This window comes from Grus americana, chromosome 15 (assembly GCF_028858705.1).
Source record: "Grus americana isolate bGruAme1 chromosome 15, bGruAme1.mat, whole genome shotgun sequence".
Taxonomy (NCBI): Eukaryota; Metazoa; Chordata; class Aves; order Gruiformes; family Gruidae; genus Grus; species Grus americana.
The window spans coordinates 16,013,273-16,025,346 of NC_072866.1; the positions used below are offsets into that span (position 1 = coordinate 16,013,273).

Below are 12,074 nucleotides of genomic sequence, written 5' to 3' on the forward strand. Positions count from 1 at the left end.
CTTTCTGGGAGGTGGCTCTGCCTTTTACCATTCGTTGCGTGTTTGACTATTTAAATATAGAGGGGATTCATTCATCTCCGTGTCTTTGCCTAACTGTTCTGGGAAAACTTCAAAAGGACCTTGAACTTCAAAAAAAACCCCAACTTCAGAAACTTCAAAAACCCTTCTAAAGGCCATGAATATCAGTACAACCAGATTTCACCCTAACTAATAAAGTATCCCTGAGTTTTGATGGGATGAAATACATAAGCAGTTACCTTTACTGGTGAAGTCCTTTGCAACCTATCATTTACTGGGTGGCTGCATTTAAAAACAAGCTCTGCCCCACCAAACCATGAAGCCATTTCATGTTCACAGACTGATGTGCGGATGGAAACAGGCTCGTCGGGACCAGGGTGGTGGTCGGATAAAACCCCCGGCAGGTCACAGCAGGCAAATCCACAGCCTAGCGTGTGATCCTTTTAACCGCAAGTTGCATTTCATCAGAGGATCTTAAGGCACTTGGCAAATAGAAATTAATCTAGCAGGTGTTGTAACCTCTGTTTTAGATGCAAAAAATGCGCGGGATTTCCTCAGGATAGCACAGGGAGTTCAAGAACTGGAGATGTGATGGGTCTGAACCCACTGCCCCAGCCTGGGCACCGTGGACCTCGCCTGGGAGCGGATGGGTCCGGTCCCCATCTCACATAACCACGTCTCGCTTCAGAAATGATTTCCCCCCATTTCAGTGGCGTTAAGGGCTACCTCTATGAGTAGAAGCTCATAGAATTAGACTGTAATTCTAATTTTTAGGTTCAAAAGAATTACTAGGAGAAAACCATGGCTAAGGTGAGTTTTAAAACAGTAGCTGAGAAAAATCAGTGAGAGACTGCTTGCTGCTTAATAAAATGCCGCAGGCTATCTGTTATTCTGGTCACATTCACAACAGCTGCCAGATAAATGTTACTTTTTCATCAAGCTGTTTTCTATGACTAACTGAATTAACCTGTATCTTAGCAAATCTACCCTCAGCAATTAGCAGTGAGATTTTGTCGCTTATTATGCCCCCGTCGCAGAAGCAGCAGCAATTGCAAACCAGCTCATTGTCCAGAGTTGGTGCAATTACTGGCTGGAGTGCCACCTCATTCACTTTCCATAATGCCACCCATGGAACCCACCAGAGACCTCTCCAAATGGGCTTTCTCTCTTAATTATTTTCTCAGACAGGGATTGAAGAGCTCTTCAGGAGCAAACTGGTACCAGCGTTTTCCTCCACGAGGACAAGGAGAGTCGGTCAGATCCCGTGACAGGTTTGAATCTTTGAATAAACGAGCCTAGGGAGGAGGAAAGCAAAGCCCTGATTTCCCTTCGTGTTGTCCACAGACCCGGCCGTCCCCGGTGCCATCCTGCGTCTCAGGGCAGGGAGGAAGGGCTGTGCTTCACCCGGGCCACCTCCAGCCCTGCAGCAGAAGACAGTTTTACCCTCAGCCCTCTTTCAAGTTCCCTGCATCGCCATTACTACTCTTCTAATCAAAAATGCAGCCATTTATTCCATTTTCTATTTAACCAGGCTGAGTTGAATTTACGGCTACTAGAAAAAAACCCTAGCTGTTTGTTGACAGGTAATACAGATAGCTCTTTATGTATATATTAGATTAGCTCTTTCTTGATGCCATTGAATTTTATTTCCTCTACTGGGTAGCGTAAGCTTTTTTACTCTCCAGAGCGTAAAATGATCACCAAGGCGCGTGCTCCATGTACCACCAGTGCCTGGCAGAAGACGGAGACAGCATTTTCCTTGCACGTCGACATGGCGCATTTTTAGCTACGCCCATGAAAGTGAGTTGGTGGCAAAAGAGACCTTTTCATTTTTCAAGATTAAGATTTCCAGAAGTACATCCATTTGCTTTTCTGTTAATTAATTCAGCACACAAAGTGTTGATCCCAGCGTGATTTTTATCATCTAACAGCTGAAAACAGTGATTTTAAAAGAAAGTTATTCTATATGACGCTAAGTGGGAAATTATTGTTCCAAGTTTTAATTAGAGGTAAAGCAGAACCCACGTCAATTGGAGAGAAGCTCTGGGACTTTGCAAGCTTTATTATTATTTATGCCACAAAAGTGGGCATCACAAAAAAGAAACAAAAAAGAAAAGACCAAACAAAATCTCCGTCTGTTTCTAAACTCATGGTATTTGTTCATCTTTGTCCCATCCAAAAACTTCAACTTAAAATGCGATAAATGATTCAACATCAAATGAGCTAAATTTCCTCGCCTGAATGGAGATTTTTCTTTTGAGACTAAAGCTCAAAATTGTGAACTTTTAAAACTCCCTGAGTAGTTAGAATGAAGCTTTTCTTTCAGGGTTTGAAAAGAACTTCAAAACCATTCCACTTCCAATTGAAATGTCTTACCAGGCTCAGGAGAAACTCTGTTGTGATGGTACGTGGTGATGTAAGCTAATGAATTATTTAACTACCAGTTTTGATTTGTTACTGGATTTTGCTATGTCCCTGATTATTGCTCTGGTTTTTTGAGAACTATCTTAAATTAGATATTAAAGTTATTAAGTTAAACAAACAATTTAGATTGAAAGACTACAGCATCATTAGTTACGTTGTTCTAGATAACTCAGAGCCTGGTCTGAACAGCGATGTTGTTGTGCCGTCTGTTTTGCACGCGGTATTATCCGGCACAACGTTTCCTCACTGCGAGTTTTTAAAGCACGGAGCGAGGTATGGTAAAGGCCGTAGGAGGGGAGGCGAGTTGGTCTCCGCTTGTCTAATGAGATCCTTGGAACTAATGGGCTTAGAGAAGAATGAAATTAGTCACACGGGGTAATTGTGGCTACACAATTCAGAGATGACGACAATGTTCAAACAACAATAAAAGCTTATTTCTTCACTCCTTAGAGAGGGGAAACTGCTGTGGCCAAGGACACCGTTGCTGGATGTTCCCACAGCGAGGTGGAGCGTGACCCATGCCGCTGCTGCCTGAGACCCGTCCTGGCGCGATCTTTGGTCAGGAGAGACTGTGCTCGAGCCGGGGGTCCGAGGGCAGCCCTCACACTCTGCCCGCACACGTCATTCCAGGAGCCAGGCCCTAATCAGTAGGGAAAGGTACGTAAAATGGAGAGGCAATAGAGGCAACCCTACCAAAGCCCCGTCTCTCCTCACCCGCACGCCTCGGCGCCCGGCCGTACTGGGCATAGAAAAGCAGACTGGGGGACTTTTGTAGGGCTAGAAGCAGTGACGTTATCTGTTGTGTCATAGTGACATTTGCAATAGGTGGTTTTGCTGCGAATGCAAAAGCGGGAGTCCTGACCTGGCATTTGGGCTCTTTGCGTTGCTAAAGCCTTTTCATCGGTTTTGGTTCTTTTTTCCCACGATACCGTCGCGGTGCTACAAACAGTCCCAAGGAAAACCACGCTGAGCTCGCTGGCGTCTCAAATGCCGGTCTGTAGCCAGCGCAGGAGGGACAGGGACAGCCAGAGCCCACGGGAAAGTGCGTCTACGCCGAGGCGATCTGCGCTCTCCGGAGACGGCGTGCAACGCCCCAGTGCTCCGGGGTGTTCAGCATCACTCTTGGGCGATGTTTTTTTCCCAAGAGTTAGAAAATCAAACAAGTAAAAGAGAAAAGCAGAGTATTGGAAGAGGAGACCTTGCAGGTTTTTGCAGCAGAAAAAGAAAGAAATGAAAGCCATAGAGACAGGTTTGTGTTTCAGGCCAGGAGTTAGCTGTTCACCTCAGGCCGTAGTTATTGTTACCGGCTCAACAAGTTGGACAGGTGGAACCGAGGTTTTTGAAAGGAGGAATGGCCGTGCTTTCTCGGTAGCTTAAGCTGCAAATTCAGACACATTAAGTGAAGCAACAACTAATTATTTTAGCGCATGCTGCTGAATTACATCCTACAAACCTACGTACTCGAAGATTGATCCTAGGAGCTGCTGACTTGCACAGGGCAAACCCAGTTGTGGTGACTCTTGCTCTAGCTGTCAAATGTTCTCTGGCCCAACTTTACCGTTCAGCTCCACAAGCCACAACCTGTTACGAGGTGTTTGGGACTTGCCAGACCCCGAGTTAACTCCAGCAGGCGAGGACAGGCTGTCCGTCTGCGAAGGGACCGTGTGTTGCCCCTGCCCGGACCTCCGCAGGTTTCCCCCGTGCTAGCAGCGTCGCTCCGGCATGATGCCAGATCCAGCTTTTACCAGCCAAACTCCGGGAACGTGATCCAGAGCTCCCTGGGACTTACAGCTTCTCCGTCAACTTAGTGAAGCTGGGAATCAGGGGCGGGGAAATTATGAGTAAGTTTAACTTTACATTGGATTTCACTGCCGAAAAGTACCTCATTCGTGTGGTTCTGTAAAGGATGTGTACTTGAAACACATTTGTCCCCTACTGTGTTAGTTACACCCAAGCTAAATAACAATAGATACATAACACAATAAACTTGTGCATGGCTTCAGAGTTTGTTTCACTAGTTTTCTGTATAATCATTGCTTTTGAGAACAATGAATCTCATTACGAAAAAAAAGAGAGAGAGAGAGAGAGGAAAAAAGGTACATGATGTGTGTTCCCAGGAGTCTCTGGGCAGTTAATGTCTTGCCAAAGGTTATCCGCATGCTCATCCCATTGATGGCGAAAGCCGAAGTGCAATTTCTTTTTGTGCTCCTAGCACCAGGTGCTATTTACTCCGGCGTGGTTATGGATCCGAGCTAGCGTCTGCCTATCGCGGTGAGCGGCACCGTGCACGCTTGCTACTCCCACTTGCGTAAGAGCTGTAACTCTGTGTTTCCCACGTTCCCACGAGGATGAGAGTTAAAGAGATGCTTCTAAAGAACGTACGTTTATAAATTACTTACACTAGTCATCTGCTCTGCCCGTGTGGATCACATTGCTCTGCTACACAGCGCACCGGTGGCAATCACACGCTCCTGCCTCCACCGACGCTGTCGTCCCATCCAGGTCCCCAGCGCGTCGGTACCTGCCGGCAGTTGACAGACAAGCTCTTTCTCACACCTCTAAATCTTTGAGAGAAATGAGGCTACTGCCACTTGGGCTGGGAAACTCTGAAATCTGCTCTAGGCATTAGGGCTATAACTGTAATAAGAAATACAAATGAATACATTTTACATGAATACATGGTACATTAATACAAAACTTATTATTCCCTGAAGCCTGATTTAATATCCTGTTCCTAAATTACTATTCTATAATATTAATTTTCCTCTGTTCCTATGATCTATTTTTTTGCTTTCTTGCATCTCAAGAATTCAATTACTTTTAAAAATATGAGTCTTTGGGGGTTTTTTACGAGTCCGTCTGAATTCAAAAGCATCGGGGAAGCTGAAAGATAACAGAAATATGAGACTTTTTTTCTTCCCAGGCCTCTTCCCCACAGCTTTGAACAATGACCGTCCGACCTAAGCCCCCAGAGATCTTTCAGTCTAAAGATCCGATCCGGGACTTCTCTTCCTTAACCTGCCACTCAGGTTTTCTTCCTAATTAGATCAATATCAGCTTTGCAGATTTTCCCATACAGGGCAACAAAATATTCTCAGTTACATACAAATCTACCGGTGGAATTGTTTCAAACTATCAGAAAACCAAAGTGGCACAAAAATCTCCTTTTAAAAAAATGACTGCCGAAAGATGTGCAATTGTTTTTGTGCAACATCTGACAGGGGAGTAAAGGGAGTAAACTATCAGAGCAAGAGAAAATGCCTTAAAAATAGCAGGAAACAACCACCCATGCCAAAGACTTAATATCACCTTAAGGAGACTGCGTCTCGAGGAGAGGCAGGTGCGAGCTCTCAGTGCCCCGGGCAGCAGAAAGGCTGCACCTGTGTGGAGCCTGCTCCAGGTCCTATATAATCCTCCCTGGGCAGCCAAGGAGTAAGCTTGTGGTGGCAGTGAGGAGATGGGACAGTTTGTGGAGCAGCAGTGCTTGAGCACCTCAAGGATGGGGTGAGTGGGGTTTGGGGTTGGGGAGCTGGGTCTGTTCCTCGCTGCTCTTTCATTTGGTTGTGTTCTTCTTGCAGGTTGCTGCTCCTGTTTGGCTTTTTGCTGCCCTTAGCCCCTTGGGCTGCTGGCCTGGGGGATCAGGATCTCTTGGGTAATGAGGCCTCTCTGGGCTGGTAGTGGGGTGGGTGTGGGCTCCAGGTTTGCTTGGAGCTGCTTCCCCTCTGCCTTGGTGTGGAAGGGGTCTCTGAAGCAGGGCTGACTAGCTGGAGGGCACGCAGGGTGTGTGCCTCCAGGAGGGCCGTGGTGGAGCTGACTGTGGTCTTCCCTCTGCAGAGAGCGTGACCTGTCACAGGGATGGGATGGAAGTTGAGTTTTCCAGAGAGCTTGGTAACTACTCCTGGCACGTGTGTGTTGTGGGTAGGTATTGCTGCTGGCCTGGCTCGGACCTGTCTGCTGTGGCTGGAAGCAGGTGCCTGCAGGGCTAACCTTCCACCTTCTCCCCAGATGTGAGCGGTGAGGAGATGGTGTCCTGTGACCACACTGTGGATTATGAGAGGCTGTTGCTCAGTGTCCTGTTTGTCAACTGCACTAGCCTGGAGGTAAAGGGGTCTGATTCTGGGAAGGTGCTGTGATGGAGTGTCTTTCCTGGTCAGGACTGGGTTTAACAGGGTTTCTAGCTCTATCTTTCTTCAAGAGTTGGAAATGCTGAAACTATTCTATAAGAGCAGTTTGTGCCAGAAATAGTTAAAAAAACCCCTGTTACTCCAATACTTGTTCTTTCAATGGTGGATTAAACCCCCTCAAACACTGCCATAAATGTGTTCTATAAAGGAACTGAGATCTATATTAAATGAACTTTGTAGGGAAGTGAACCAGGTCCAAGAGTTTCAGTACCACTCTATAAATATCTATATTGATAGAGCAATTAACAAAGCATGCTATTCACAGCTGTTGAGGTGGAGTAGTAAGTGAGAGACCAACCCAAACTAGCCTCACTAACCAGAGGATTTGCTGGCATCAGTTGCTTTTAGGCATTTGAAATACCACAAGACACCTGGTTTTGGTATTTATTAACTTGCTCCTTGAACAGCTGACTCACTGGCACTACAGCCTGCCAGTCCTTGATGGCTTTCTTCTTGACTCCTGTAGTTTTCTTGGTACCTTCTGCTCTTCAACCTAGTCTTGCTACGCTATGCTCTCCTAGAGAACCTATCCTATAAGCATCTAAAATGACAGTTCATGGTGTCCTTGCACTGGTACAAACACCTAAAACAACTCTTCAGTTACAGTTTAGTCTCAAAGGCAGTCCTCATGCTGCAGCAAGTACTGCTGCCTCTTTCTAATTCATGTCTCTCTTTCATAGCACGGTCAGCACCAGCTAAGGTTGAGGCTGATGGTGAATGACACAATGGGAGAGGAGAAGAATGTAACCTACAGCACTCACTGCAATACCGTTCGTGCAGATGAAATCATTACTCCTTTCTTTGCTGGTGCAACAAACTGTACAAAAGACTTCATGGCAGTAAGTAGAAGAATGGGAGTGCTGGAGATCCTGCTTAGAGGCTTGCAAGGTGGGATGGCAGTCTCCTGGAATTGCATGGCTGGGATCTGCAGAAAGATGGGGAAAGCTCCAGCCAGCTTCAGGGAGGTCTGTTGGCTGCATGTCCATCTTGGCATGGCCACTAGCTCTTTGAAGAGCTAGTTTGCAAATGGTCATTAGTGATGCACATGGTCTGGCTCCAGCCTTACTGCAGGGGAAACTGGGATGCTGGTGCCAGCTGCTTTGGAAAACTATAGTGGAGATTTTTCTTAGAAAGTTGTAGGGTTGTGACCACTGTCTGTTCCTGTTGTCTAACCCTTGTGCTGTGTTCCAGATTACTTTCCCAAGACTCATTCCCAGCTTCAGTGATGAGCATATGGTATGTGCCTTCTGCCTTGCAAAGGGAGGGTGTGGGAATGCATGGGGTTTGGATCTAAAGTCTCATGTCTCCAAGATGGGCTGGCTCCCTCTTCTGGGGTAACTGCATCTTGTTGGGGAGATTAATTCTACATTATCAATAGAAGGAGCTTGAATGTAAAACCTGCAGGGTGAGGAACTGTAATGCTTTGCTGCTTCTGTGTGGCTATGCCTTCCCTTCCTAAAGAAGGATCTCCTGCTTTGCAGGTTCCAGCAACTCCAATGACCTGGACTCTGTCAATTGATGATGGAACTACAATACATCAGCTGAGCCTTGGGCAAGCCATGCAGCAAGGCTATAAGCTTCTAGCTGATGGCCACAACCTGATCTTTCAGGTGGCCTTTACTGCCACTGGAGTTGTTTCCTACAAGGTAGGGGAACAAAGAATTGGCACTGAGGAGACAGTGCTGCTTCAACAGAGGCTGTGAATCTCCTTCCTGTAGACCTGTGGAAACCTGTGAGCTGCCCAGCCCTATTAAATTGGGGAGCACAGTGTGCACCTCAGCAGCACAGCTGATGGGCATCTGTGTAAGTGGGATCCTGCTATAGCCTGTCTTGTGAACATCTAACTGGTGGTCCATGAGCAGATCCTTTTTGAATGGGTATTGAGATGGGAAGAAACTGCTCTTGCAAACATGAATAGCAGCAGTCCTGAACCACACATAGTGTATGACCCTGCAGGGTTGGTCTTATGATGGATCATGAACTGAGTGTTTTCTAATAGACCTCTATCTTCTTTGTCAGCACAATGATAAGGTGCTCCACACTGTGGCACTCAAGCTCATGTATGGCCTTCCTGAACATAGTCTGACTGTGGAGTCAAGAATGCTTTGTGCACCAGGTAATGCATGGAGGGAGTGAGAACCTGGCCAGCTTCTGCCCTGAGGAAACTAGTGTTCTATTAACAAAGATGTTGTTGCAGGTCCAGCAATCTGTAATGCAACACACATGACTGTTGCCATCCCAGCCTTCCCAGGGACCCTTGTGGCTGTGGGTGTAGAGGATAAGACCATCCCCATGGACCAGCTTCAGGAAAATGGGATTGTTCTGGACGTGAAGACAGGGGTCAAGCTGTATATTAGCAGAGGAGTCCTGAAGTCCAGGGTGAGTTCTGATCCTCAAGTCACAGGAGTTGGTGTGATCACAACTCCTTGGTGCTTACTAAGAAAAAAAGCATGGTAGCTTTGACCTTGACTAAGCACCTGTCAAGTCAGCCATGTGCCCTGTGGCTGGCTGAGGGCAGTTGTGATTGAGTGATGCCCATCTACTATAAAGTCAGTTTGCATTCATCTTAAAGGTAACTTGAGTTTCATGAAGTCTCTTGGCAAAAAGGGCTGGAGGTGAAAATATTGCTCTTGGAGTGGATTGGTATCTGGCATGCCCAGAGCAATGCAAACTAACAAACTAGCTGAGTGTGAAGAGCACCATGCTCCCAGGGCAAGTGAAACATAACACATGTTGAAATGAGCTCTTGTAGTCATGCTCCAGGAGAGTAATTCTGTCTTTCAGCTTCATGGGGAGAGCTGCTCAGGACTTCAATCCTACATGTCCTCTCTGAAACTGGCTTTTCACTTCCATGAGGAGACTGTGTCAATGGTGATGCATCCAGAGTGCCCTTGTGACCAGCACACACCCATACGTAAGTGAATGACTTCTGCAATGGGCTTGGCCCATATGTTGCTCAGACAGTAATCCTTCAGCATGGCTTGTTCTTGAACTACTTCTTCACAAGGAAGTGATCTCTAGCCAGATCACAATAGTTCTTGGCAGAGTGAGCTGTCAATGACTGACATGACCATTTATGTGAACCTCTGTTACAGCTGCTGTATGCACCCAGGATGGATACATGGCTTTTGAAGTCCTTGCTGACAGTACTACACCACCATTAGACTTGGATACCCTTAGGCTCAGAGACCCTGCATGCCGGCCAGTCTTTAAGTCATCTTTGAACGACAGGGTTTGGTTTCATGTCCCACTGAATGGATGTGGGACCAGGTATTGGGTAAGTGTGTAGCCAGGATTGATGGGGAGGGCTTCTTGCATTGGGAATGCCCTCACTAATCCTGTTGTTTCTCTGCAGTTTGATGGGGAGAAGATTGTTTATGAGAATGAGGTGAGGGCAGTATGGGCAGACCTTCCACTGCGCAGGATCTCAAGGGACAGTGAACTCAGGTGTGTCTGGAAACCCTGGGTAATATTTAGTTCTGGATATTCTATATATGTTCACAAGACTTACCTGTTCCTCCTCTGTTACAGGCTAACAGTCTTGTGCTCCTTCAGCAATGGTGATGCCTCCCTCTCTGTAAAGGTAGACAACCTTCCTCCTCCGGCTGCTTCAATGAACAGGGGTCCCCTCTCCTTAGTTCTTCTAAGCTACCCAGGTAAAGTTAACTCTGGGCTCAGATGCCTGGAAAGCAACTGAGCTTGTGGGGGGGAGGATGCAAGAGAACTGCTCTGGTCCATGAGCTTCTAATGACCTGATGTACTTCCTTCCCTCCCTCCTATGCTACTGGAGGCAGAGGCCTTAAATATGTGACTCTAGGACAAGCTGCAGCTGGTGGACCAGCTGCTGTTGAAGAGCTCTGGACCAGAGTTTCTTTAGGACTCTTTTCATATACTGAATTATCTAATGAGGCTCTGTTTTTTGCAGAGGACTCATACAGGCAGCCATACCATGATGATCAGTACCCAATAGTAAGGTACCTACGGCAGCCTATCTTCCTGGAAGTTCAGGTCCTGAACCGCAATGATCCCAACCTCTATTTGGTATTGGATGACTGTTGGGCAACAGCTTCACAAAATCCAAGCTCACTTCCCCAGTGGAATATTGTTGTTGATGGGTGAGTGTCCTGTCAGAGAAATTAAAGCACTTCTGGCAGTGCATGGGAGGATTCCCTAATTCCCCCCATCCCTCCCTTGGGAACAGAGCTCCACATACAAGGGCTTCACTTCAGGTGGCCTTCAAGGTACCTTGGTGGTGCTGCCCTGAAAGCTGGAATTTGTAGGAGGACGGCAGCACCTCTACCTCCAAACTCTAGCTTGCTGCTCTTAAAAAAAAAAAAAAAAAAACAAACCCAAAAACCAAAACAAAGTGCACCAACCACAGATCTCCACCCTGCTCTTCTGACCTACTGCTTCTTACCCATTGGCAGGTGTGAGTATGACCTGGACAGCTACAGGACTGTGTTTCATCCTGTGGGGCATGGTGTCAGCTATGCTAACTATCGCCAAAGGCTGGAAGTGAAGACTTTTGCCTTTGTCTCTGGTGACAAAGCCCTCCCTGGCCTAGTAGGTGACATTTGCTGTCTTAGAGCACTAAGTAAGAGTAGTTATCTCAAAATGAATGGACCTCTCCTTCTGTCCTAGGTATACTTCCACTGCAGTGTCCTGATCTGTGACCATTTTCAACCAGACTCCCCTCTGTGTATGACAAGATGCCCTAGGCCATCTAGAAGCAAGCGAGGTAATGCCTAGGCAGATCTTGGGTTGTGCTGATGCAAGATAACCTGCTGTGCTATGGGGTTCACATCTACTACATTACTGTTGTAGAGAGTGGGATGCCAGGTGTGAACTCTGCTGTGGTGAGCTTGCGGGGTCCTGTCCTCCTTGTGCCAGAAGGATGGTCTGCAACCCAAGGTACTAACCAAGCGTGATGCTAATGTGTGGTGTTTGGGCTTAGTGAAGAGCTGTCTCCACAAACTGTATTTTTCCACTTGCTTTGTAGGGAGCACTCTCTTGAGCAAGGAAGCATGGGCTGGCATTACAATGACTGCTGTTGGCATTCTCTCTCTGGTGACCATAATGCTACTAGTTATGGCTTTTCTTAAATGCCTAAAGAGAAGAGCATTCCTGGTAAATGTGGGATGTTAGTGTATTTTTACAAATAAAGTTGGATTGCAAAAGACTCCTGGATGAGTTGTGTAGCTCTGGAGTTGGTGCTGTATAACACTTGAGGAACTAGACTGGCTGAAGACGGCTGGCTGTCTTGCTGAGCAGTGCCGCTGCTCGATGTCTCTGGTCAGAGTGCTCTAACTGAAACTAAACTGAAGCTTTTAAAGGCTCAAGCTTTTTGGGTAAGACTCAAGGGACAATGGCAGCTTCCCCTATACTGGCTGGTTTCTTCATCCCCTTAGTTCATGCTGTGGGGTGGGTAACAGGCTACTACTTCATTTC

The 12,074-nt window shown here is 46.7% G+C and overlaps 1 protein-coding gene across 1 annotated transcript; it reads left to right on the forward strand.

Moving 5' to 3' along the window:
* Nucleotides 1-5,819: 5,819 nt before the first annotated feature.
* ZP2 (zona pellucida glycoprotein 2) lies at nucleotides 5,820-11,771 on the forward strand. Its single transcript, XM_054843050.1, has 18 exons — nucleotides 5,820-5,946; nucleotides 6,021-6,094; nucleotides 6,277-6,360; nucleotides 6,448-6,542; nucleotides 7,307-7,465; nucleotides 7,818-7,862; nucleotides 8,108-8,272; nucleotides 8,646-8,742; nucleotides 8,824-9,005; nucleotides 9,411-9,540; nucleotides 9,722-9,903; nucleotides 9,982-10,073; nucleotides 10,158-10,282; nucleotides 10,552-10,741; nucleotides 11,054-11,189; nucleotides 11,268-11,364; nucleotides 11,451-11,537; nucleotides 11,626-11,771. Exons 1-18 carry the CDS (start codon nucleotides 5,900-5,902, stop codon nucleotides 11,769-11,771), a joined length of 2,133 nt encoding a protein of 710 aa, XP_054699025.1. The 5' UTR covers nucleotides 5,820-5,899.
* Nucleotides 11,772-12,074: the final 303 nt, after the last annotated feature.

Bases quoted from the DNA above. Each gene is read 5' to 3' on its own strand.
- ZP2 (XM_054843050.1), top strand. From the start codon at position 5,900: ATGGGACAGTTTGTGGAGCAGCAGTGCTTGAGCACCTCAAGGATGGG. The intron at 7,466-7,817 runs GTAAGTAGAAGA...GCTGTGTTCCAG, and splicing joins GTACAAAAGACTTCATGGCA to ATTACTTTCCCAAGACTCAT. The intron at 11,538-11,625 runs GTACTAACCAAG...CTTGCTTTGTAG, and splicing joins AGGATGGTCTGCAACCCAAG to GGAGCACTCTCTTGAGCAAG.